This window comes from Trachypithecus francoisi, unplaced genomic scaffold, assembly GCF_009764315.1.
Source record: "Trachypithecus francoisi isolate TF-2019V2 unplaced genomic scaffold, Tfra_2.0 Lachesis_group16, whole genome shotgun sequence".
In the NCBI taxonomy this organism is placed as follows: domain Eukaryota; kingdom Metazoa; phylum Chordata; class Mammalia; order Primates; family Cercopithecidae; genus Trachypithecus; species Trachypithecus francoisi.
Window position 1 is genome coordinate 63,527,475 of NW_022681461.1, and position 27,552 is coordinate 63,555,026.

At 40.5% G+C, this 27,552-nt stretch overlaps 1 protein-coding gene across 1 annotated transcript in view; it reads left to right on the forward strand.

The window, feature by feature from the left end:
• The window catches only part of TTLL11 (tubulin tyrosine ligase like 11), a 294,890-nt gene that overhangs the window by 55,984 nt on the left and 211,354 nt on the right, over nucleotides 1–27,552 (forward strand). Inside the window, exons 2-3 of the mRNA XM_033237570.1 lie at nucleotides 6,311–6,407; nucleotides 13,729–13,862. Coding sequence (XP_033093461.1) covers nucleotides 6,311–6,407; nucleotides 13,729–13,862 — 231 coding nt within the window. The remainder of the gene's footprint in view (nucleotides 1–6,310; nucleotides 6,408–13,728; nucleotides 13,863–27,552) is intronic.

Here is a 27,552-nt window from a genome sequence, read left to right on the forward strand (position 1 = left end):
ATGTGGGCAGGGACACAAATTCAAACTGTATCAGGGGGCTTAAGCAGATGGTGTTTTGTTTTTATTGTGGTAAAACATACATGATATAAAATTTACCATTTTAACCATTTTTAGGTGTACAGTTCAGTGGCTTTAAGTATAATCACATTGCTGTCCAACCATCACTGTCATGCATCTCCAGAACTTTCTCATCTTCCCAAACTGAAACTCTGTACCCATTAAACACTAACTCCCTATTTCTGTTCCCTTCAGCCCCTGGCAACCACCATCCTACTTTCTGCCTCTATGAATTTGACCACTCTAGGTGCCTCAGATAAGTAGAATCTTATGATATTTGTCTTTTTGTGTCTGGCTCATTCACTTAGCATCACATCTTCAAGGTACATCCATGTTGTAGCAGAATTTCCTTCTTTTATGAGGCTGGATAATTCTCTATTGTATTTATATACCATATTGTGTTTGTTTCTTCATCCACTAATGGACACACCTGGGCTTTTTCTATATTTTGGCTATTGTGAATAATGCGCCTATGATTGTTGTATATAAATATCTGTTTGAGTTTCTGCTTTCATTTCTTTTCCTTTTTTTGAGATGGAGCCTCATTCTGTCACCCAAGCTGGAGTGCAGTGGTATGATCTCGGCTCACTGCAAACTCTGCCTCCTGGGTTCAAATGATTCTCTTGCCTCAGCCTCCCAAGTAACTGGGATTACAGGCGCACCACAACGCCCGGCTAATTTTTGTATTTGTAGTAGAGACGGGGTTTCGCCGTGTTGGCCAGGCTGATCTTGAACCCCCGACCTCACGTGATCTGTCCACCTCAGCCTCCCAAAGTGCTGGGATTACAGGGGTGAGGAACTGCACCCAGCCTGCTTTCATTTCTTTTGGGGGATACACCCAGAACTGGAATTGCTAGATCAATCAGCCAGTAATTTTTTTTTAACTACAGCAGCTTTCTATATTCTTAATGCACAAGGGTTCCAATTTCTCTGTATACTTGTCAACGCTTATTTCCCATTTTTTTTCTTTTTTAGATAGGATCTCTCTTTATCATCTAGGCTGGAGAGCAGTGGTGCAATCATAGTTCTCTATAGCCTCAAACACCTGGGCTCAAGCAATCCTCCCACTTCAGCCTCCCGAGTAGTTGGGACTACAGGCATGCCACCATGCCCAGCTAATTTTTTGGGTATTTTGTTGCTGTTGTTTGTTAGATGGGGGCCCTGCTATGTTGCTCAGGCTAGTCTTGAATTCCTCCCATTTCAGCCTCCCAATGTGCTGTGATTACAGGTGTGTGCCGCCTCACCCAGCCTGTTTTTGATAATAGTTATCCTAATGGGTATGAAGCAGTTTCTTATGATTTTGATTTGCAATTTTTAAAATAATGATGTTAAATATGTTTTCATCTGCTCATTGCCATTAGTATATCTTAGGAGAAATGTCTATTCAGGACTTTTGTCCATTTTGTAAGTGTTTTTTCATTGTTTGAGTTGTAGGAGTTTAAAAATATATTCTGAATATTGATCATTCTGAATATGATCAAATATATGATTTTCACATATTTTCTGCCATTCTGTGGGTTACCTTTTCACTCTGTTCATAGTGTTTTTTGATGCAAAAAAGTTTTTAATTTTAATCTTTGATTTACCTATTTTGTTTTTTGTTGGCTGTGCTTACGTTGTCGTATCCAAGAAATCATTGCCAAATTCAGTGTTATGAAGCTTTTCTCCTATATTTTCTGTATTTCTAGTGTTATGAAGCTTTTCTCCTATATCTTCTGTATTTCTGGTGTTAAGCTTTTCTCCTATATTTTCTGTATTCTAGTGTTAATGAAGCTTTTCTCCTGTATTTTCAATATTTCTAGTGCTATGAAGCTTTTCTCCTATATTTTCTATATTTCTAGTGTTATGAAGTTTTTCTCCTATATTTTCTATATTTCTAGTGTTAATGAAGCTTTTCTCCTATATTTTCAATATTTCTAGTGTTATGAAGCTTTTCTCCTATATTTTCTATATTTCTAGTGTTATGAAGGTTTTCTCCTATATTTTCTTCTAGAGGATTTAATAGTTTTGGCTCATATGTTTAGGCCTTTGATCTGTTTTGGGTTAATTTTTGTATACAGTATAAGGTAAAGGTCCAACTTCATTCCTTTTGCATGTGGATATTCAGTTTTCCCAGCACCGCTTGTTGAAAAGACTGCCCTTTCCCTATTGAATAGTCTTGTCATCCTTGTTGAGAATCATTTGATCACACCTGAGAGACTTTATTTCTGAGCTATCCTATCCCACTGGGCCTCTATATCTGTCTTTATGCCAGTACCACATTGATCTTTTTTTCATTTGTTTTTGTTTTCATTTTTAAAGCATTTTTGGTTCACACAGCAAAATTGAGCATACGGTGCAGAGATTTTCCATATACCTTTTCCCCCACCTGCATTCACAGCCTCCCCCACCATCAAAATCCTGAATCAGAGTGGTGTATTTTTTACAACTGATGGAACTACATTGACATGTCATCATCACCCAAAGTCCATAGTTTACATTACTGTTCACTCTTGGTGCTATTCTATGGGTTTTGAAAAATGTATAATGACATGTATCTGCCATTGTAGTATCATACAGAGTATTTTCACTACTCTAAAATCCTTTGTACTTCATCTATTCATCTTTTCCTCCCGTCTGGCCCCTGGCATATACTGATCTTTTTACTGTCTGTAGTTTTGCCTTTTCCAAAATGTAATTTAGTTGGAATCATACAGCATGTAGCTTTTTCAGATTGGCTTATTCCATTTAGTAATATGCATTTAAGATTCCTCCATATCTTTTGTGGCTTGACAACTCATTTCTTTTTAGCACTGAAAAATATTTCATTGTTTGGATATACTGTAGTTTATTTATCCACTCACCTACAGAAGGACTCACCTACTGAAGGATGTCTCAGCTGCTTCCAAGTTTTGGCAGTTATGAATACAGCTGCTATAAACATTCATGTGCAGATTTTTGTGTGGATATAAGTTTTTCAACCCATTTGGGTAAATACCAAGGATAACTAATTGCTGGATTATATAATAAGAGTATGTTTCATTTTGTAAGAAACGCCAAATTGCCTTCTAAAGTGGCTTTACCATTTTGCATTTCCACCAGAAAGGAATGAGGGTTCCTGTTGCTCGACGTCCTTGCCAGCATTTGTTGTTTCAGTGTTTTGGACTTTGGCCATTCTAATAGGTGTCTGGTGGTATCTCATTGTTATTGTATACACTATTTGATTACCATAACTTTGCTACAGGTTTTGACATCAGGAAATGTGAGACCTTCAGGCTGGGCGCAGTGGCTCATGCCTTTAATCCCAGCACTTGGGGAGGCCGAGGCAGGTGGATGACCTGAGGTCAGGAGTTCGAGACCAGCCTGGCCAACATGGTGAAACCCAGCCTCTACTAAAAATACAAAAAATAGCTGGGTGTGCTGGTGGGTTCCTGTAATCCCAGCCACTCGGGGGCTGAGGCGGAAGAATCGCTTGATCTGGGAGGCAGAGGTTGCAGTGAGCTGAGATTGCGCCACTACACTCCAGCCTGGGTGACAGAAGACTCTGTCTCAAAAAAAAAAAAAAAAAAAAAAGGAAGTGTGAGAACTCTACTTGGTTCTTTTTTTTTTTCGAGATTGTTTTGGCTATTTGGGGTCCCTTGTAGTTCCATATGAATTGTAGGGTGGATTTTTTTATTTTGAAAAAAAGTTATTGGGATTTTGATAGAGATTGCATTGCATCTGTAGATCATTTTGGGTGGTATTGACATCTTAACAATATTAACTCTTCCAGTCTATGAGCATACGATATCTTTCTATTTATTTGTATTAATATCTTCTTTAATTTCTTTTACAAATATTTTATAGTTTTCAGTGTACAAGTCTTTCACCTTTTTGGTTAATTCCTAAGTATTTTATTCTTTTTGATGCTATTATACATGGAATTCTGTAAAAAATATCCTTTTTGGATTGTTCATTATCATGTATGAAGACACAGTTGATTTTTATGTGTTGATTTTGTATCCTGCAACTTTGCTGAATTTGTTTATTACTTTTAATATTTTTCTGTGGAATCATTAGAGTTTTCTACATATGGGATCATGTCATCAACGTACAGATAATTTTGCTTTTTGTTTTCTAATGTGGATACCTTTTATTTCTTTCTCTTGCCTATTCTGGCTAGAATTTATAATACTATGTTGATGTTAAATAGAAGTGGGCATCTTTATCTTACTCCTGATCATGGAGGAAAAACTTTAAAGCTTTTAGTATTTTACCATTGAGTATAATGTTAGCTGTGTAAGCGGTAAGCGGGCAGTTTTTAAAGGAGCTTAAAAAGAAGTAGGATTATGAAATACTAGGACTTATTTAAAATTATGTCCCCCATATTTCTAGCACATAGTCTGACATATAATAATTACTGAGTGAATGGACATGTTTTTAAAAATGGTGGTTTGTCAAAACCGAATGAGCTAAAGGTGACTCTAAATGGAGGATCTGTTTGGTGTTTATGAGGGTGGTAAGGATTGAAGAGTGATGAAAAAGGAGATAAGAGTCATTGGGTTGCCCGCTGACAGAGTGTTGGTTCCTCATGGTGGGCAACAAAGCCACTTTACCCTTTGCTTGAGTAACCTGCTTAATTCTGGTTATTTTCTCCTTCTCTATATTAGCACTTAACAACTAGAAGAAAATAACATATGTTGTATTTCTTTGTATTTGTGAGTACTGAATTAATAACTTACAGCCTATTGCATAAAAAGAAAATGAGCAAAATGCTATAAATTATAGATGGAAGGTGTTAATATGAGTAGAGTGTACAACATATGCCTCACTGTGCACAGCTTTGAAAGAATGTGACTGATTTAAGTGACTTGAGTCTGGCTTCATTTCAATGTGGAATGGATGGAAAGCATTGAGTCACCACCATTTCATTAGTAAGGCTATGTTCTTCCATCGGACCTTGGGTCCCCAACTTGAAGTAGGTAAAAATTCTGATTACCTGTAGTCCTAGAATGGGAAAATAAAAAGATTTTTATTTAATGTGTTAGCATTCCTATTCGCGTGCACTCTTAACAAGCAAATTCTGAATATGAACTAACATGGCCTCCCTTTTCTCCTTTAACAAGGTAATCTGAGTTACAGATTTAAAAAATAGGTTCATTAAATGCAGAGCTTGTTGATAACTTTGAGAAGCAGCAGGATGTAGTGGAAAGAACAGGCACTTTTGTCTCCGTGAGAGATTTTCTGGCTGCAAATAATTGAAACTCTATAGCTTGTGCCAACAGGATTTTAGAAGACCAAAAAGGTATTCTCAGAATACAAGGCTGTCTTACAGGCTCATGCGGGTCTGAGGCCATTCAGTCTGTGTTTCTAGGATTATGTGGTCTCAACTCTGCCTTCCCTCCCATTCCTGCTCCTTTCTTGTCTCTCAGCAGACTGGCTGTCTCTGCTCCTGTGCACATAGCCAAGCACAGCTGCCCTGCCCTGGCTTTTTATCCCTGCCAGTTCAAGGGCCAGCAGAGGCTGCCTGGCATCTCTGATTTCCAGATTCCTAGAAGAGAGAATCTGGTTATCTCATCTTGAGTCAGATGACCACTCCTTTGTGGTCATTTGTTTATTTATTAATTCAGGAAGTCTTTATGAGTTTCAGGAACTGTTTTAGGCATTGGCATTCATCTTACCTTCATGGAGAGAGAGAGAGAGAGAGAGAGACAGACTGTGTGTGTGTGTGTGTTTGTGTGTGTGTGTGTGAGAGAGAGAGACAGAGAGACTGTGTGTGTGTGTGTGGTGTGTGTGAGAGAGAGAGAGAGAGAGGGGAAGAGGGACTCTGAAAGCTTATTCTTTTGGGCTCGGTTAAGGGTTGTAATTTTCAGAGGAAGGGACGTATGGGCTTGGAATTTGGATAGACCCAGACTCAAATCCTGGTTCTTCCCCTTACCAGCTCTGTGTGGCCCTTGGGCATGTTAAATTACCTCTGTCAGCCCCAAGTTTTGAATCAGCAAAATGGGAGTAATCCTTTATAGGGTAGTTATAAGGATTAAGGTGAAATGGTGCCAGGAGTGTAGTATTTGCTACATGTAATCAGAGCTCTACCACTTGGAACAAGTTTTTAAACCTGTCTGAATCTGTTTCCTCATCTGTAAAATGGGAAAGAATATCACTTACCTCATATGCGTATTAGAAGGATTAAACCATAGTAAGTGCACCAGGGTGCCGGGAATTTGTACGTAACGGATACTCAGTGTGGTCACTGCTCTTCTTATTCTTATTGTGAGTCACATTTTTTCTCTTCTAGTTCCCATTTGGCCGGCGCTTGCCTTGTGATATCTACTGGCACGGAGTTTCATTTCACGACAATGACATATTCTCCGGTCAAGTGAACAAGTTTCCAGGTATTTGCTGTTATTGTTGACATTTAAAAATGTTTCTAGGGCCAAATCTCAGGTACACTTTTCTACAAAAACATGACAGTTATTTTTGAGATCAAACTTGGGGACTCTTAATTGGGAATTGCTGTGTTCACTAGCCATTAAGGATTTAAGGATTGGAGACAGACTTTTAAAGGTTCAAAGGCAGGCTTTCTTGGTCTAATTCTACTGGTGGAAGAACATGGTTTCCACTTTTTGGGTTATACATATAATGTGGGGTTCTAATGAGAGGAATATATTCTGAAAATGAAAAAATAATAGAACATTTCACTCTTGCAGGAAACAAAAGTACCAAAATTCTAGGCATATGTCATTGAAATGGGGTATCAGCTTCCCTTTTCTTTAAGTATTATATTTGGAGGTATCATTTTTAAAACCAAATATACAGTCTCCATACTAAGTACTACAGGCTGCAGACAGCCTCTGCCTTTTGCCTAATGACATTATCTCAGCAAGACATCCTACAAGGAGAAATCTTAGTGCTAGAAAGGCATCATAGCCAGCACTAAGATATCCTCCCTCACTCCACTACCAACCTCCCAATACAACTTTTTTGTTTTGCATTTTAATCTCTACCACTTTTTTGAGATGGAGTCTCGCTCTATCGCCCAGGCTGGAGAGCGGTGGCATGATCTTGGCTCACTGCAACCTCGGCCTCCCAGGTTCAAGCAATTCTCCTGCCTCAGCCTCCCGAGTAGCTGGGATTATAGGCCTGCACCACCACACCCGGCTAATTTTGTATTTTTAGTAGAGACAGGGTTTTGCTATGTCATGTTGGCCAGGCTGGTCTCAAACTCCTGACCTCAAGTGATCCACCTGCCTCAGCCTCCCAAAGTGCTGGGATTACAAGCGTGAGCCACTCTACCGGGTCCCTTCATTATTTTTGATGGCTGAATGAAGAGGATATTTAAGATGGTAGGACAGCTTAGGGAGAAGGAGCACTGGATTAAGCTGGGTATGATGCAGTCAAAGGGCCTTCCACTTATTTTTTTAAATGTTAATATATTCCACAGACTATATTATAATGTCATAATAAATAATTTCTAAAAAGAACATCACCCAGAATCCCATGTCTCATTTAACAAAATAGCGATGTGAATATTTCTATATTTCCTCCCAAACCTGAAGCATGTTTACTCATCCTTTTTGCATGGTTGCAGTCCTAGTGTAGCAGCCTAAATATAAGGTGTTTTCTCTTAGTATTTTATCAATTTTACCTATTTTAAAGGGAGAATTAGTTTACTCTTTCCTTGACGTTCTATCCCACGTCTTTAAGAAAACACAGTGCAGAAAACACAATAGCCGTACGTTATACACTGGGTGGTAGTTATGCCACATCCACTAGGGGTTTTCACCTAAGCATGCAGTCTTACAAGTTCACTATCACAGACCACACTTGGCTCAGATTCACTTAGAAGGATATAGGGCAGGAAACACAGCTTGCTGGCCAGTCAGTGTCAAGCATTTCTCTTCAGTGGACTGTTTGCAGGAGTTCCAGGGACTAGTCTCTGGCTCCTCAAGTGAAAGCTCAGGTGCAAATGGACTAGATCCACATTGGCGGATATGAGTCTTTCTTGGCTTAGATGCCCCACAGGAGCCAGTATCTCTTAGAACTGCTCCATAGTATGGCTTCTAAGTTCCCAGCAAGGGTCATATTAAGTTATAAGAATCATCGCACTCAGAAAAGCTTGGAGCTATGGCTTTCTACTAGATATTTATGCAATTTACCAAATCAGGGATCATTTTAACCATATGCTTTGTGCCTAGTAATTCAGCTAACATTCTGCCTTCATTATTTTCTAGGGGAACCGAGATAGAAAGTTAACCCAAGGTCAAATTTATCCTTAGAGAAGGAGAAAGGGTTTTGTTACAGAACAAGAATGATTGTTGCAGCCAGAGTTCTTGCCCAACAGTTTAATGGGATAGCTATTATTTTTTGCGTCTTGCTGCTCAGAGATGGATGCTTTGTGATGCCATTTAAAGGACTTATTAGGATGTTGGAGGAATACAGTTTGGAAGAGAAAACGCTTTAAATGAGGACAGAGTTCCTAAGACATGAATCATCAAATGAGGCTTCATTTACATTTTCCCCATTTTCTCATGCCTCACCTAGTGTCTGAGATTAGGAAAGAAGTAGCTATAGATCTACATTCGGAATACAAATTGGAAATATAGAATGAAGTACCCCCCAAGGATTAGTTTCATTAAAGGTGCTAGAATGATATTCATTCCAAAGAAGCAAGTTTGCCCCATCCCGTATTCCACATGTCAGTGATTGGAACATAGACTTTTCCACTTTACTAACAGAAATTAATTAGTTCTAATGACAAAGCAGGCTCTTGAACCTGTAGGCAGAGGAACAGTGCTGCCATACCCTCTGCCCTGTGAAAGGTAGTAATCCTCAGCAGAGGGGTGATTCCAGAACAGTCTGTCCTCTGATACCAGTTTGTGTCCAAGCTTATCTTCTGTCTCTCATATATCCCATAACTCTAAAATGCACTTTCTATGCCTTGTATATTACTTAGGGTAAGTTCTAGTGGATATCCCAGGCAAGTATAAACACTGTATGTGCTGGGTCAACTGAGAATGGATATATACACATGGAAGTGATTAATTTTCTTTGTGTCAGCACATTGGATTTTAGTCACTTTTCTATGGGTAATTTCCTGGTTCAAAATACATTATTATATTTTGGCTGATGAATTAAGACTTTCTATGAAAATAATCTGATTTAGAAACGTCTAAAGAAAGTAGATTATTAGATATGTCTACTTTCTTTAGACGTATCTAAATCAGACATGTCAGATTAGACATATCAGATTTAGCTCTAAGAAAGTCCAAAACTGTCCATTCTCAGCTTCTGAGCAGGTCTTTTGCTGAGTTTCAGGGTCTGAGATGTATGGCATCACATGGCAGGTGGTATCTGAGAGCCCACCTGAGAAGGGGGCTTTCTGCTGGAGAGGAAGGGAGCTTCAGTGAGGAACATGTGGGGACAGCCATCTATCAAGTATTGGTCTGGGCTCTGGAGCTACAAAGACACAGAGAAAGGCATGTAAAGAGAGAAGAAAAATGCAGCCTAAGGGCTATGCTGGAGGAAGCTGGAATGCTGTGGAGGTCTGGAGCAAGGGCAGGCAACCTAACCCAGATTTTCCCTCGGAGCAGCAGGGTGAGAGATCCTGGAGAAGAGGACTGGCGTGGAAACTGAGCCTCCAGGATGGATGGGCCCGATCCCCATGCCAAACAAGGGAGCAGAGTTGGTGCAAAGACAGAATGCCTTGAGCATATTGTTCATTCAGCAAAGGGCAAGGGGCTCACCATGGTTAGAGGGCATCAGGTGAGCGGGGTAGGGGAGGGGTGATGAGCAGGAACCCAAGTATAGCATTGTTAGAGACTGAAAGTCATGGGGAGCCACTGAGGAATTTTTAAGCCAGACAGTGACACGGGTCAGCTTGCATGTTAGCAAGATCAGCCAGAGGGACACATTAGAAATGGGTGAGACGGCTGAGAGAAGAAACAGAGATGTAGCTAAGAGTCTGCTACAACATCCACCCAAGAGATGAATGAATCAGTGGCAATGGGAATAGAATAGGATGGATCTGAAAGTATTTATTTGTTGTTTGGTGGTTCTGATGTGTTTTTGCCAAGAGTTATTGTTATAAATAATATTTTGGTTGAATAGTGCTCCAAGTATAGCTCAGTTTTGATTTGTTTTGTTTTATGTTAACTGGGTTAAGCAGGGCTGCATGGGCAGACCTGAGATTGAACTGTTATGCTCTCAGTTAACTTGAATGGGATGAGACCCACCAGGCCTTGAGACTCCAGCGTAGCAGACGGAAGCACCAGGCCTGCCTCAGAAGGAGGGGCAGGAGGTAAGCCCTTGGTGTCAGAAACTCCCACCTGAATTAGGAAGTTTTCCCAATTGATAGGGGAACTGCCCTCATAGGGACATCTAGGGAGAGACCTTATTGAGAAACCTAGGTAGACAGTCAACCTCAAAAGGAGCTGTTAGGTAGCAGGACCCCAGACACTGGGCTAAAGTCACCGACAGGAGGAATCCAGCCCTTGCGGAGTGGGCTTGAGGGGAACAGAGGAGAGGCTAGAGAGAGGAGGGGCATTGGAGAGAACAAAGAAAAGGCCTCAACTCTGTGCATTGCTAAGGCAGCCGCTCAGGCTCCAAGAGCAAAAGATAAGGTCACCAACATTTGGAGACTAGCAATAGAGCACCGGAAAAATGGGTAAAATTCTTCTTATTTGATTGGAATACAAAGTCTAGGTCAGACTTTTAGCAGAAGGGAGCTGGGGGTTAGACCTAGAGCTTCTATCTCAGATCGGAATTGGTCCTAGAGCCCAGGGAGGGGACATAAGTGACAAGGGGTCAGGTGCTGCAACTGCTTAGGGAAACGGGACAGGGCCTGGAGCCAGTAGGGCCTGAAGTCAGCAGAGCTGGCTATGACCTCCCTTCTCACAGATTTTCTCTGGGAACATGTGTCCTGGATCAGCTAGAAACCCTGCTGTGCTTGTCAGGATCATAATGAGAGAAAATGCCACTCCCACACCTGTCTCTGAGCCACCTCCAGAGGTGGAGATGCCAGCAGCTTCCATGTGGGTTCTAGTGAGGGGCCAGAAACTGCCTGGTGGCACTGGATAGTAGCACAGCTTAGATATGGAGGAGCAAAGGTTTGGTGCTAAGTGGAATGAGAGAGGTCTACACCAGTGCCTTCTGGAGACAGGCATTCAGGCAGGGTCTGAGTGAAGCTGCCTCCGGCCTGCAGGCAGGAAGTGCCTGGCTTCCAGGGGTGCTTCTTAAGTTGGCCATTTTCAGTAGAAAACTGCCTGGAGACACAAAGGTAAACTTGGAAACACCTATTAGCTGGTGTGGGGCCTGATGATGCACATTACAGAAGGAGCCATTGCTGATATTAAATGAATATTGACTGAATTTGCTGGACATAGCTTTTCACAAAACTTTTCTGGAGCACCCAGACTGCCCTCATGTACACACAGCCCTCTGGGTTATGTGAGCCCTTCTGACCTGCTGAGGGATTTTGGAAAGAGAACCTTCCCCCAGCACAACGACTTTAAAGTGCAGAAAATACCACAACAATATTTGGTCAGGAGGCATCCTCTACGTGGAGTAAGGTGCTGTATTACAGTTAGTTATGAAGGCTTTCAGTTCAATACGGTAACTAAAATGTAAGTCAACCTCAAGCAAAAGGATTCCAAAAAAGTTGAAGTTTTGCTTTGTTTACTTTGTGGTCAGCTCTTGTGTTTATAATGCAATTATTCTAATTTTGTGGGGGAATAAAAGGAAATAGCTGTGATTTTCCAGACTCCCTTCTTGGGAAGCTCAGAACAGTGTCCTCAGTGAGTTTTCTTGACTATTGAACAATTCATGTTAGAGAACAGTTTATTAGTGCTTTTTAAGCTCCTTTATTTCTTACTTAATCCTTCCCTATATCCTTCTAAACAACAACTAAGACCTGGACACTGACATCTTGAAGCTGGGATCTTTAGATTTATTGCACTTTTTAATATGCTGACGGAAGCAAGAAGGTGGTTCTTAAAACTTTCCTTCCCAGATGTTTACCCTTTACTTTCTGAACGTGGGAATTTAGAGGAACCTCATTCATTCTGACTGCCCATTTGGAATGTGTGATAATTTGGGCATGCCAAGCTGACATGGAACTTTGTATTTTCTATTAAAAATAATTTTGCTAAGCACATTTCTGGTGTCAGTAATGGAACTGTTTGGTCTCTTTCAGGGTAAAGGACATTTTTAGCCTCCATTTTTGGCAGTGATATTTGTCTTAAGAAATAAACATGATAGCCGGGTGTGGTGGGCACGTGTGTAATCCCAGCACTTTGGGAGACTGAGGCAGGTGGATCACCTGAGGTCAGGAGTTTGAGACCAACCTGGCCAACATGGTGAAACCCCTTCTCTACTAAAAATACAAAAATTTGCTGGGCGTGGTGGCATGCACCTGTAATCCCAGCTACTCAGGAGGCTGAGGCAGGAGAATTGCTTGAAGAACCCAGGAGGCAGAGGTTGCAGTGAGCAGAGATCGTGCCATTGCACTCCAGCCTAGGCAACAAGAGCGAAACTCTGCCTAAAAAGAAAAAGAAAAAGAAATAAGGATGATGCCGGGCATAGTGGCTTACGCCTGTAATTCCAGGGCTTTGGGAGGCCAAGGCGTGTGGATGGCTTGAGCCTAGAAGTTCAAGACTAGACTGGGCAATAGTGAGACCCTGTCTCTACAAAAACAAAAGCAATACAAAAATTAGCCAGGCCTGGTGGCACACACCTGTAGTCCCAGCTACTTGGGAGGCTGAAGTGGGAGGATCACTTGAGCCTGGGAGGCAGAGGTTGCAGTGAGCTGAGATCATGCCACTGCACTTCAGCCTGGGCATTAGAGCAAGACTGTGTTTCCAAAAAAGAAAAAGAAAAAGAAAATGAAAAAAAAGAAAAAAGAATGAAACATGCTAAAATTGATAATAATTTTTACCTATTTGCTTAAAATTTGCTATAATATATAGTACTCAGTTTCTTCTCTTGTCAGAGTTACTAGTGATGTTACACGAAAAAAAAATCCACCATTCTTTTCATGTTTTATAACAGTGAGACATTTTAATTCCCTCTGGGCAAATTAATGAGATAGGATCAATGTCAGTGTTAGTCCTTATAACTGAGGAACTCCTACAGATTGCATCTTTTCCCTTAAAGTATAAATCATGGTATTCTTTTTATTTCCTGTCCTTCATTCAAGGAGACAGATTTTATGCTGAAAGATGTGTGTTTTCCTATTTCATGCCTTTAATACTCATGAAACAGTAAAAGAAAGAAACTTAATTAAGCCTCTCATAATGTAACTGGAGTCCACTAGATAATATTCTCTAGGTGCAAGATGGAAGGAATCCCAGAAGCATTGTAAGGTGGCCCCAGATTAAAGAAGGTATTAAATTTTAAGTGCAAGATATAAATAGTTCCCTATTCATTACCTAAGGGGATGACAAAGAATAAACTAGGTGAAAACTCATTCCTTCAAACTGATGCTTCATTTTTATAAAGAGAAAAGAGCACCCATCCATTACCTCAGGTTTTTCGTTAACTCAGTAGTTCTTTCCAAACCATGAGTCACCGCTGTGGGAAACAACTCAGACCTTTTCTAAAAATCGTGCCTGAAAAAGAGAATATGTCGGGTGGGTGGTTTTAAAAGTCCCAAATAATGGCTGTTTTATAGCTAGTAGCCCACTGTTGTTAAAACCTCACAGCGTCTCTTCTCCCCAGGCATGACGGAGATGGTGCGTAAAATTACTCTGAGCAGAGCAGTGAGAACCATGCAGAATCTCTTTCCTGAGGAGTACAACTTCTACCCTCGCTCATGGATTCTGCCTGACGAGTTCCAGCTCTTTGTTGCTCAGGTAGATGGCACTCCGTCCCCATGACCCCTGAATTATATTATGGTTGCAACTGTGTCCTGGGTCCTGTGTGCTGGGAGCTGGGGCAGGGGGTCCCAGGAAGCTGAGACTAAGGGAGCGTCTTAACAGTACACAGTAGGTGTTGGCAGCTATTAAAACAGCTTGCAGAGTTGAACGAATAGGGTGACAGGTAGGTAAATTGAAGAAACTGGTCTTGACACAAGGAGACAGATATCAGAGCTGGATCATGGTGTCAGGATGCTGGAGAGCCAGGGAGCTGGAGCCAGAGCAGGAGGTTGGGCCCCCAAGTAGAATGGGGCCACTGGGGGAATCCTAGAGCCGTGGCTTCCCCAGCTTCCTGTGGCCTGAGATGTGGGAGGTCAGGCTCTGTTTAAAGGCCAGGGAGCAGGTCTGACAAACTCATGGGGAACCTTTTAAGTGTTTTGCTTTAAACTTGTTCCAGAATCACTTGTCAAGTGACCCATTCCATCTCGAAGCACTATGTTTGTGCATGTAATACCCTGGAGCCCTCACCACTGATTGTGAAGTGGAATCAGTAGGGAAGTGGAACTCAGAACTGCCATTTTTGTTAGCCTTTTGACAGTTTCATTTAGGATCCTTTGAAAGCCTTTGTGTGCAAGTTTCACAGTCTGGTCCATAACTCTGGGGTAACTATACAACCAATGCCTGTCTAATTGTGATAAGGCTAACACCATTTACAGGTCCTGCTATGTTCCAGGCTTTGTGCTAGAAGTTTAACATATTTTACTTATTTTTATTTTTATTTTTGTGTTTTTGAGATGGAGTGTTGCTGTGTTGCCAGAGTGCAGTGGTGCGATCTTGGCTTACTGTAGCCTCTGCCTCCTGGTTCAAGCCATTCTCCTGCCTCAGCCTTCTGAGTAGCTGGGACTACAGGCGTGTGCCACCACACCGGCTACTTTTTTTTTTTTTTGTATTTTTAGTAGAGATGGTGTTTCACCACATTGGCCAGGCTGGTCTCGAACTCCTGACCTCAAGTGATCCACCCGCCTTGGCCTCCCAAAGTGTTGGGATTACAGGCATGAGCCACCACGCCCAGCCCACATTATTTCTTTTAATCTTCACAGCAATCTTGTGAGGCTGGTTTTATTATTATCCCTATTTTATGGATGAGGAAACTGAGGCTTTGAAAAATTTAGCAACTTGCTTGAGAAATAGGATTTAAAACCTAGAGCTATTTCCAAGTCATATGCTTTCTATAGTCTATTTTATTGCCTCTGTATTGTTTTGGTTTTAATATTGAATTATAAAACTTGTAATAAAATTATACTTTACTAAACACAAAAACAGCTCGAAGTGATAATTTTTAAAGGACGTTTTCTGTGAGATGGTGGTCACATGAGTTTATATACATTGCTTAAAATTCATGGAACTATTAACGTAAAATGGGTGCATTTTATTATATGCAAACTATGCTTCAATAAAGTTAATTTTAAAAGATAACTCTCAGCTATTCCTCATAATTACCCCCCAATGTCTGTCTTCTGTGGCTCTGCTCATGCTGTTGTTGCTATGTGGAATACCTTTCCTTCCCATCTTTACAGCTCTGCATCCAACTACAGTCATTAGTCACTTGACGGGCACACATTCTGAGAAAAGTGTCATTGGGTGATTTCATCATTGTGCCAACACCATAGAGTGCACTTACACAAACCTAGATGGTGTAGGCTCTTACACATCCAGGCTATCCAGTATAGCCTATTGCTCCTAGGATACACCTGTATAGCATGGTACCGTACTTAATACTGGTAAGTCTTTTTTGTATCTAAACATAGAAAGGGGAAAATACTGTATAAAAGTTAAAAAATGGTACACCTATGTAGTACACTTCCCATGAATGGAGCTTACAGGACTAGAAGTTTCTCTGGGTGAGTCTGTGAAGGGATGGTAAGGGAATGTGAAGGCCTAGGACATTATACTACTGTAGACTTCAGAAACACTGTACACTTAGGCTACACTAAATCTATTTTTAAAAAATTTTCTTCGATAAGAAATTAGCCTTAGCTTACTGTAACTTTTTACTTTCTAAGCTTTTTAATTTTTAAAAACCTTTTAGACTCTTTTGTAATAACACAGCTTAAAACACAAACATACTGTACAGTTATACAAAAAAATTTTCTTTTTATTCTTATTCCATAAGCATTTTTCTATGTTTAACTTTTGAAATTATTTTTACTTTTAAAATTTTTTGTTAAAAAACCAAGACACAAACACATACATTTGCCTAGGCCTACACAGGGTCAGGATCATCAATATCACTGTCTTCCACCTCCACATCTTATCCCACTGGAAGGTCTTCAAGGGTCAGTAACATGCATGGGGCTGTCATCTCCTATGATAACAGTGCTTTCTTCTGGAATACCTCCTGAAGAACCTGCCTGAGGCTATCCTACAGTCAACTTTTTTTTTTTTTAGAAGTAGAAGGAGTACACTCTAAAATAACAATAAAAAGTATACTATAGTAAATACAGAAGCCAATAACATAGTAGTTTATTATCAAGTATTATGTACTGTGTATAATTGTATTATACTACACTTTTATACAACTGGCAGCGCAGTAGGTTTGTTGACACCTGCAGCACCACAAATATGAGTAATGTGCCGTGCTACAAATCTAAGATCACTGATTTTTAAATCTTAAAGCAAATTTCCTTCTAGGCACTGCTATGGATACATCTCAGGAATTTTTGTGTATTACATTTTCATTATAATTCAGTTGAAAATATTATCTAATTTCTCTTGGGATTTCTCCTCTGCCCATGGGTTATATAGAAATGTGTTGTTTACTTTTTAAGTCATTTGGGGACTTTCCAAGTATTTTTTGTATTGATTTCTAATTTAATTTTGTTGACAGTAGAGAGTATATTCTGTATTATCTCAGTCTCTTTAAATTTATTGAGAGTTTTCTTATGGCTTATATATTGTCCATCTTGATGAGTGTTTCATGGCACTTGGAAATAATACGTATTCTGGGGTTGTTGATGTAGCATCTTGTAAGTGTCAATTAGGTCAAGTTGCTATTGGTGGTATTCACATCTCTTTTACTGCTTTACTACTTACTTGTTCTATCAGTTACTAAGTTAGTGTTGACATTTCCAGCTTTAATTTTGGATTGTCTGCTTTTCCTTTTAGTTCTGTCAGTGTTTTCTTCATGCGTTTTGAAGCTCCATTATTAGCTTGATGATTTGACTCCTTTATCAGTAACTTGTCCTGAAGTCTATTTTGTTTGATATTAATTTAGCACCTCTAGTTTTCTTTGGCTTAGTATTTGCGTGGTATATCTTTTACCATTATTTTACTTTTAACCTATCTGCATTTTTAAAGAGTGCTTCTTGTTGACAGCATGAAATTGGTGTGGTCTTTTATTCAGTTTGACAGTCTCTGCCTTTTGATTTGTGTGTTTAGTCTAGTTAATCTTAATATGTAATGCTAACTTGGATTCAAGTCTGTCGTCTTACTATATCTTTTCTATTTATTCTGTTGGACTAATTCAATATTTTTAGTATTTTATTTTATCTCTTTTTTAGGCTTCTTAGCTATACATCTTTTCAAAATCTTTTTGGTTTTCATCCTAGCCCTGGTATCTAGGGTTTACAATGCATCTTTAACTTACCACATTAGCCTTTGAGTATTACATACTTCAAGTAAAATATTAGCACCTTACAGCAGTATAGTTCCATTCCCGCCCTCATCCTTTGTGCTATCGTCATCTGTTTTACTTCTAACAGTGTTATAAACCACACAATACATTGTTATTATTTTTGCTCTGAAAAGTCAATTATCCTATAAGGAAACTAAAAAATGGGTACATTTGTCTTTTATACTCACTCATGTATTTACTATTTCCCCGCATTCTTCATTCCTTTGAATGGGTCTGGGATTCCATTTGGTATTATTTTCCTTTGGCCTCAATAATTTGCTTCAACACATTTCTTGCAGTGCAGGTCTGCTGGTGACAAATTCCCTCAGCTTTCATTTGTCTGAAAATGTCTTTATTTTGCCTTCAGTTTTTAAACTGCTTTGAAATAATTTAAAACTTAACAAAAAAGTTGCAAAAATAGGACAGAGAGAGACCCCAAATTCTTCATCTAACTTCTTTTAATGTTAACATCTTACGCAGTAACTGAAACTGGGAAATTAACATTGATATAGTATGAAATAACCTACACTCTTCATTTGCATTTTGCCTGTTGTCCTGCTAATGTCCTTTTTCTGGTATAGGATTCACTCCATGATCCCTCATTGTATTTAGTTTTCATTTCTCCCCAGTCTTCTCTAGGTTGTAACAGTTCCCTGGTCTTTGTCTTTTGTGACCTTGACTCTTTTGAAGAATACTGGTGATATAGTTTGGATCTGTGTCCCCACCCAAATCTCATGTTGAATTGTAATTCCCCAGTGTTGGAGGTGGGGCCTGGTAGGAGGTGATTGGATCATGAGGACAGATTTCCCCCCTTGGTGTTGCGTAATGATAGAGTTCTCATGACATCTGGTTGTTTAAAAGTGTGTAGCACCTCCCTCCTCTCTTTCTTGCTCCTGCTCCAGCCACCTAAGACTTGCCTGCTTTCCCTTTGCCTTCTGCCACGATTGAGAGTTTCCTGAGGCCTCCCCAGAAGCCAAGCAGGTGCCAGCATCATGCTTCCTGTACAGCCTGTGGAACTGTGAGCCAATTAAACCTCTTTTCTTTATAAATTACCCAGTCTTAGGTATTTCTTTATAGCAGTGTGAGAATAGTCTAATACAACTGGCTAGTTGTCTGTTTTTTTTGTTGTTGTTGTTTGTTTTTAGAACGAACTTACATTTGGATTTGTCTGGTTTTTCTCATGTTAGATTCAGTTTAGAAATTTTTGGCAAGAACACCATGAAAGTGATGTTGTTAGGTACATGATGTCAAGATGTCTTATCCCTGGTGATGTTAACTTTGATCACTTAAAGTACTGTCTGCTAGATTTCTCCACTATAAAGTTACTATTTTTCCCTTTTTAATTAGTGTCTAGTAAGGAGATATTTTGAGACTCTGCAGAGAGCCTAGTTGTCTTATACTTTTTAACAGACAGCTTTGTTGAGATATAATTGACATAGAATAAACTACAGATATTTAGAATGGCTTTTCGTATTTGTAAAAAGCCATGAAATCATCGCCACAATCAAGATAATGAACATATGCATCACGCTGAAATGTTTCCTTGTGTCCCCTGGTAATCCTTCCATCCTTCCCTTCTTTTATTTATTTATTTATTTTTTTGAGACGGAGTCTTGCTCTGTCGCCCAGGCTGGAGTGCGGTGGCATGATCTTGGCTCACTACAACCTCCACCTCCCAGGTTCAAGCGATTCTCCTGCCTCAGCTTCCTGAGTAGCAGAGATTACAGGTATGTGCCACCATGCCCAGCTAATTTTTGTATTTTTATTAGAGACGGGGTTTCACCATGTTGGCCAGGCTGTTCTCGAACTCCTGACCTCAAGTGATCCGCCTGCCTCGGGCTCCCAAATGGTTGGGATTATAGACGTGAGCCACAGTGCCCAGCCCCTCCTTCCCTTCTTCCCTCTTTTCCTCTTCTCCTATCATCAGGCAACAGTGGATCCACTTTCTGTCAAGATAACTTTGCACTTTGTAGAATTTTATGTAAATGGAATTATATAACAAGCACTCCTTTTTGGGGGGAGGTCTGGCTTCTTTCAGTTATTTTGAGATTCATCCATATTTGTAGTATGTATCAATACTTCATTGCCGAGGAGTATTCTAGTGAATGTTTATACCACAGTTTGCTTAGACCTTCACCTGCTGCTGGACATTTGGGTTGATTCCAGTTTTCTGGCTGTGACAAATACACTATGCACACCTGTGTGTAAGTCTTTGCATGGACATGTTTTCATTCCTCTTGGGTGAATGCTTAAAAATGGAATTGCTGGCCGGGTGCGGTGGCTCAAGCCTGTAATCCCAGCACTTTGGGAGGCCGAGACGGGCGGATCACGAGGTCAGGAGATCAAGACCATCCTGGCTAACATGGTGAAACCCCGTCTCTACTAAAAATACAAAAAATTACCGGGCGAGGTGGCGGGCGCCTGTAGTCCCAGCTACTCGGGAGGCTGAGGCAGGAGAATGGCGTGAACCCGGGAGGCGGAGCTTGCAGTGAGCTGAGATCCGGCCACTGCACTCCAGCCCGGGCGACAGAGCGAGACGCCATCTCAAAAAAAAAATAAAAATAGGGGCGGAGCAAGATGGCCGAATAGGAACAGCTCCAGTCTCCAACTCCCAGCGCGAGTGACACAGAAGACTGGTGATTTCTGCATTTTCAACTGAGGTACTGGGGTCATCTCTCTAGGGAGTGCCGGACAATCGGTGCGGGTCAGCTGCTGCAGCCTGACCAGCGTGAGCTGAAGCAGGGCGAGGCATCGCCTCACCTGGAAGCGCAAGGGGGAAGGGAATCCCTTTTCCTAGCCAGGGGAACTGAGACACTCAACACCTGGAAAATCGGGTAACTCCCACCCCAATACTGCGCTTTAAGGAAACAGGCACACCAGGAGAATATCCCACACCTGGCCGGGAGGGTCACCGCCCACGGAGCCTCCCTCACTGCTAACACAGCCGTCTGCGGCGATCTATCCGCAAGGCAGCAGCGAGGCTGGGGGAGGGGCGCCCGCCATTGCTGAGGCTTAAGTAGTAAACAAAGCCGCTGGGAAGCTCGAACTGGGTGGAGCTCACAGCAGCTCAAGGAAGCCTGCCTGTCTCTGTAGACTCTACCTCTGTGGACAGCGCACAGCTGCAGTCCATTAGGGGAAAGGGGGGGGCGGTGCAGACGCGAACGACTCTGTCTGACAGCTTTGGGGAGAGCCGTGGATCTCCTAACGCGGAGGTTGAGATCTGAGAATGGACAGACTGCCTGCTCAGGTGGGTCCCTGACCCCTGAGTAGCCTAGCTGGGAGACATCCCCCACTAGGGGCAGTCTGACACCCCACACCTCACAGAGTGGCGTCACCCCGAGAGGAAACTTCCAAAGAAAGAATCAGACAGGTACACTTGCTGTTCAGCAATATTCTATCTTCGGCAACCTCTGCTGCTGATACCCAGGCAAACAGGGTCTGGAGTGGACCTCAAGCAATTTCCAACAGACCAACAGACAGTCCTTCTGACTGTCAGACGGAAAACTATCAAACAGGAAGGACACCTATACCAAAACCCCATCAGTACGTCACCATCATCAAAGTCCAGAGACAGATAAAACCACAAAGATGGGGAAGAAGCAGCAGGCAGAAAAGCTGGAAATTCAAAAAATAAGAGCGCATCTCCCCCTGCAAAGGAGCGCAGCCCATCGCCAGCAACGGATCAAAGCTGGTCAGAGAATGACTTTGACGAGATGAGAGAAGAAGGCTTCAGTCCATCAAACCTCTCAGAGCTAAAGGAGGAATTACGTACCCAGTGCAAAGAAACTAAAAATCTTGAAAAAAAAGTGGAAGAATTGACAGCTAGACTAATTAATGCAGAGAAGATCATAAACGAAATGACAGAGATGAAAACCATGACACGAGAATACGTGACAAATGCACAAGCTTCAGTAACCGACTCGATCAACTGGAAGAAAGAGTATCAGCGATTGAGGATCAAATGAATGAAATGAAGCGAGAAGAGAAAACCAAAAGAAAAAAAGAAGAAAAAGAAATGAACAAAGCCTGCAAGAAGTATGGGATTATGTAAAAAGACCAAATCTACGTCTGATTGGGGTGCCTGAAAGTGAGGGGGAAAATGGAACCAAGTTGGAAAACACTCTTCAGGATATCATCCAGGAGAACTCCCCAACCTAGTAGGGCAGGCCAACATTCAAATTCAGGAAATACAGAGAACGCCACAAAGATACTCCTCCAGAAGAGCAACTCCAAGACACATCATTGCCAGATTCACCAAAGTTGAAATGAAGGAAAAAATCTTAAGGGCAGCCAGAGAGAAGGTCGGGTTACCCACAAAGGGAAGCCCATCAGAATAACAGCAGACCTCTCGGCAGAAACTCTACAAGCCAGAAGAGAGTGGGGGCCAATATTCAACGTTCTTAAAGAAAAGAATTTTCAACCCAGAATTTCATATCCAGCCAAACTAAGCTTCATCAGTGAAGGAGAAATAAAATCCTTTACAGATAAGCAAATGCTTAGAGATTTTGTCACCACCAGGCCTGCCTTACAAGAGACCCTGAAGGAAGCCCTAAACATGGAAGGAACAACCGGTACCAGCCATTGCAAAAACATGCCAAAATGTAAAGACCATGGAGGCTAGGAAGAAACTGCATCAACTAACGAGCAAAATAACCAGTATATATCATAATGACAGGATCAAGTTCACACATAACAATATTAACCTTAAATGTTAATGGACTAAATGCTCCAATTAAAAGACACAGACTGGCAAACTGGATCAAGAGTCAAGACCCATCAGTCTGCTGTATTCAGGAGACCCACTCACATGCAGAGACATACATAGGCTCAAAATAAAGGGATGGAGGAAGATCTACCAAGCAAATGGAGAACAAAAAAAAGCAGGGGTTGCAATCCTAGTCTCTGATAAAACAGACTTTAAACCATCAAAGATCAAAAGAGACAAAGAAGGCCATTACATCATGGTAAAGGGATCAATTCAACAGGAAGAGCTAACTCTCCTAAATATATATGCCCCAATACAGGAGCACCCAGATTCATAAAGCAAGTCCTTAGAGACCTACAAAGAGACTTAGACTCCCATACAATAATAATGGGAGACTTCAACACTCCACTGTCAACATTAGACAGATCAACGAGACAGAAAGTTAACAAGGATATCCAGGAATTGAACTCATCTCTGCACCAAGCGGACCTAATAGACATCTATAGAACTCTCCACCCCAAAGCAACAGAATATACATTCTTCTCAGCACCACATCGCACTTATTCCAAAATTGACCACATAATTGGAAGTAAAGCACTCCTCAGCAAATGTACAAGAACAGAAATTATAACAAACTGTCTCTCAGACCACAGTGCAATCAAACTAGAACTCAGGACTAAGAAACTCAATCAAAACCGCTCAACTACATGGAAACTGAACAACCTGCTCCTGAATGACTACTGGGTACATAACGAAATGAAAGCAGAAATAAAGATGTTCTTTGAAACCAATGAGAACAAAGATACAACATACCAGAATCTCTGGGACACATTTAAAGCAGTGTGTAGAGGGAAATTTATAGCACTAAATGCCCACAAGAGAAAGCAGGAGAGATCTAAAATTGACACTCTAACATCACAATTAAAAGAACTAGAGAGGCAACAGCAAACACATTCAAAAGCTAGCAGAAGGCAAGAAATAACTAAGATCAGAGCAGAACTGAAGGAGATAGAGACACAAAAACCCTCCAAAAAATCAATGAATCCAGGAGTTGGTTTTTTGAAAAATAACAAAATTGACAGACAGCTAGCTAGACTAATAAAGAAGAAAAGAGAGAGGAGTCAAATAGACGCAATAAAAAATGATAAAGGGGATATCACCACCGACCCCACAGAAATACAAACAACCATCAGAGAATACTATAAATGCCTCTATGCAAATCAACTAGAAAATCTAGAAGAAATGGATAATTTTCTGGACACTTACACTCTCCCAAGACTAAACCAGGAAGAAGTTGAATCCCTGAATAGACCAATAGCAGGCTCTGAAATTGAGGCAACAATTAATAGCCTACCCACCAAAAAAAGTCCAGGACCAGATGGATTCACAGCTGAATTCTACCAGAGGTACAAGGAGGAGCTGGTACCATTCCTTCTGAAACTATTTCAATCAATAGAAAAAGAGGAATCCTCCCTAACTCTTTTTATGAGGCCAACATCATCCTGATACCAAAGCCTGGCAGAGACACAACAAAAAAAGAGAATTTTAGACCAATATCCCTGATGAACATCGATGCAAAAATCCTCAATAAAATACTGGCAAACCGGATTCAGCAGCACATCAAAAAGCTTATCCACCATGATCAAGTGGGCTTCATCCCTGGGATGCAAGGCTGGTTCAACATTCGCAAATCAATAAACGTAATCCAGCATATAAACAGAACCAAAGACAAGAACCACATAATTATCTCAATAGATGCAGAAAAGGCTTTTGACAAAATTCAACAGCCCTTTATGCTAAAAACGCTCAATAAATTTGGTATTGATGGAACGTACCTCAAAATAATAAGAGCTATTTATGACAAACCACAGCTAATATCATACTGAATGGGCAAAAACTGGAAAAATTCCCTTTGAAAACTGGCACAAGACAGGGATACCCTCTCTCACCACTCCTATTCAACATAGTGTTGGAAGTTCTGGCTAGGGCAATCAGGCAAGAGAAAGAAATCAAGGGTATCCAGTTAGGAAAAGAAGAAGTCAAATTGTCCCTGTTTGCAGATGACATGATTGTATATTTAGAAAACCCCATCGTCTCAGCCCAAAATCTCCTTAAGCTGATAAGCAACTTCAGCAAAGTCTCAGGATACAAAATTAATGTGCAAAAATCACAAGCATTCTTATACACCAGTAACAGACAAGCAGAGAGCCAAATCAGGAATGAACTTCCATTCACAATTGCTTCAAAGAGAATCAAATACCTAGGAATCCAGCTTACAAGGGATGTAAAGGACCTCTTCAAGGAGAACTACAAACCACTGCTCAGTGAAATCAAAGAGGACACAAATGGAAGAACATACCATGCTCATGGATAGGAAGAATCAATATCGTGAAAATGGCCATTACTGCCCAAGATGATTTATAGATTCAATGCCATCCCCATCAAGCTACCAATGACTTTCTTCACAGAATTGGAAAAAACTGCTTTAAAGTTCATATGGAACCAAAAAAGAGCCCTCATTGCCAAGACAATCCTAGGTCAAAAGGACAAAGCTGGAGGCGTCACGCTACCTGACTTCAAACTATACTACAAGGCTACAGTAACCAAAACAGCATGGTACTGGTACCACAACAGAGATATAGACCAATGGAACAGAACAGAGAGTCCTCAGAAATAATACCACACATCTACAGCCATCTGATCTTTGACAAACCTGAGAGAAACAAGAAATGGGGAAAGGATTCCCTATTTAATAAATGGTGCTGGGAAAATTGGCTAGCCATAAGTAGAAAGCTGAAACTGGATCCTTTCCTTACCCCTTATACGAAAATTAATTCAAGATGGATTAGAGACTTAAATGTTAGACCTAATACCATAAAAACCCTAGAAGAAAATCTAGGTAGTACCATTCAGGACATAGGCATGGGCAAGGACTTCATGTCTAAAACACCAAAAGCAACGGCAGCAAAAGCAAAAATTGACACATGGGATCTAATTAAACTAAAGAGCTTTTGCACAGCTAAAGAAACTACCATCAGAGTGAACAGGCAACCTACAGAATGGGAAAAATTTTTGCAACCTACTCATCTGACAAAGGGCTAATATCCAGAATCTACAAAGAACTCAAACAAATATACAAGAAAAAAACAAACAACCCCATCAAAAAGTGGGCAAAGGATATGAACAGACATTTCTCAAAAGAAGACATCCATACAGCCAACAGACACATGAAAAAATGCTCATCATCACTGGCCATCAGAGAAATGCAAATCAAAACACAATGTGATACCATCTCACACCAGTTAGAATGGCAATCATTAAGAAGTCAGGAAACAACAGGTGTTGGAGAGGATGTGGAGAAATAGGAACACTTTTACACTGTTGGTGGGATTGTAAACTAGTTCAACCATTATGGAAAACAGTATGGCGATTCCTCAAGGATCTAGAACTAGATGTACCATATGACAGCCATCCCACTACTGGGTATATACCCAAAGGATTATAAATTACTCTACTACAAAGACACATGCACACGTATGTTTATTGCGGCACTATTCACAATAGCAAAGACTTGGAATCAACCCAAATGTCCATCTGTGACAGACTGGATTAAGAAAATGTGGCACATATACACCATGGAATACTATGCAGCCATAAAAAAGGATGAGTTTGCGTCCTTTGTAGGGACATGGATGCAGCTGGAAACCATCATTCTTAGCAAACTATCATAAGAAGAGAAAACCAAACACCGCATGTTCTCACTCATAGGTGGGAACTGAACAATGAGATCACTTGGACTCGGGAAGGGGAACATCACACACTGGGGCCTATCATGGGGAGGGGGGAGGAGGGAGGGATTGCATTGGGGAGTTATACATGATATAAACGTCATGCACATGTACCCTAGAACTTAAAGTATAATAAAAAAAAAAAATAAAATAAAATAAAAATAAAAAATAAAAAAATAAAAATAGAATTGCTGGATCATACAGTAGGTGTACATTTAATTTTAAAGAAAGTATTTATTGTCTTCCAAAGTAGTTGTGTCATTTTATAGTCCCGTCCACAATGTATGAACATTCCAGTTCCTCCATATCTTTGCCAGAATTTGGTAATGGTCAGTCTATTTATTTATTTACTTAAGACAGGGTCTCGCTCTGTCACCCAGGATGGAGTGCAGTGACCTGATTACAGCTCACTGCAACCTCCGTCTCCCAGGCTCAAGCGATCTTCCCAAGTAGGTGGAACTACAGGCACAGGCCACCACACCTGGCTAATTTTTGTATGTTTTTTAAAGACCGGATTTCACCATGTTGCCCAGGCTGGTCTTGAACTCCTGAGCTCAAGTGATCTGCCTGCCTTGGCCTGCAAAAGTGCTGGGATTACAGGCATGAGCCGTTGCTCCTGGCTCTCACCGAGTGGGGCCAGTGGTCAGTCTTTTTAATTTTAGCCATTCTAATAGGTATGTAGTGGCCTGTCATCAGTTGTATTTTGCACTTCCTAAAGACTAAAGACTTCCTAAGCCTTCTTTTCATGTGCTTGTTTGCCATCCAGATATATTTTTTGATGAAATATCTGTACACATTTTGCCTATTTTTTTAAATTGGATTGTTTATTTTTATTATTGAGCTTTGAGAGTTTTTATATATTTTGAATACAGGTGTTTATGAGATACACCAATTGTAAATATTTCCTTCCAGTCTGTGCCTTGTCTTTTTTATTTTTTAATTTTTAATATTTGTGTCTACATAGTAGGTACATATACTTATGGGGTACGTGAGATGTCTTCTCATTCCCTTCTTATCTTTTGAAGAGCAAGTTTTCAATTTCAACAAAGTCCAATTTATCAGTTTTTTCTTTTATAGATCATGCTTTTTGTGTCATATATAGGAATTTGTATCTAATCCAAGCTCAAAAGATGTTCTCCTATGTTTTTGTCTAAAAGTTCTACAGTTTTACCTTTCAAATTTAGTCTGTGATTCATTTTGAGTTAATTTTTGTCTGTGGTGTAAGGTATGGACTGAAGTTCACTTTTTTGCATATGAATATCCAGTTGTTCCAGAAACATTTGATCAAAACACTAATCTTTCTCTTCCAAATTGCGTTTTCACCAGTGTCAAAAACAGTTATCCAAATATGTTTAGGTATATTTCTGAATTCTCTATTCTATGTCATTGATTTATTTGTCTCTCTTTCTGCCAAAACCTCACTGTTTTGATATAGCTTTATAATAAGCCTTGAAATCAGGTAATGTAAGCTCTCCAACTTTGTTCATCTTTTTCAAAGTTGTTTTGGCTATTGTAGTCCTT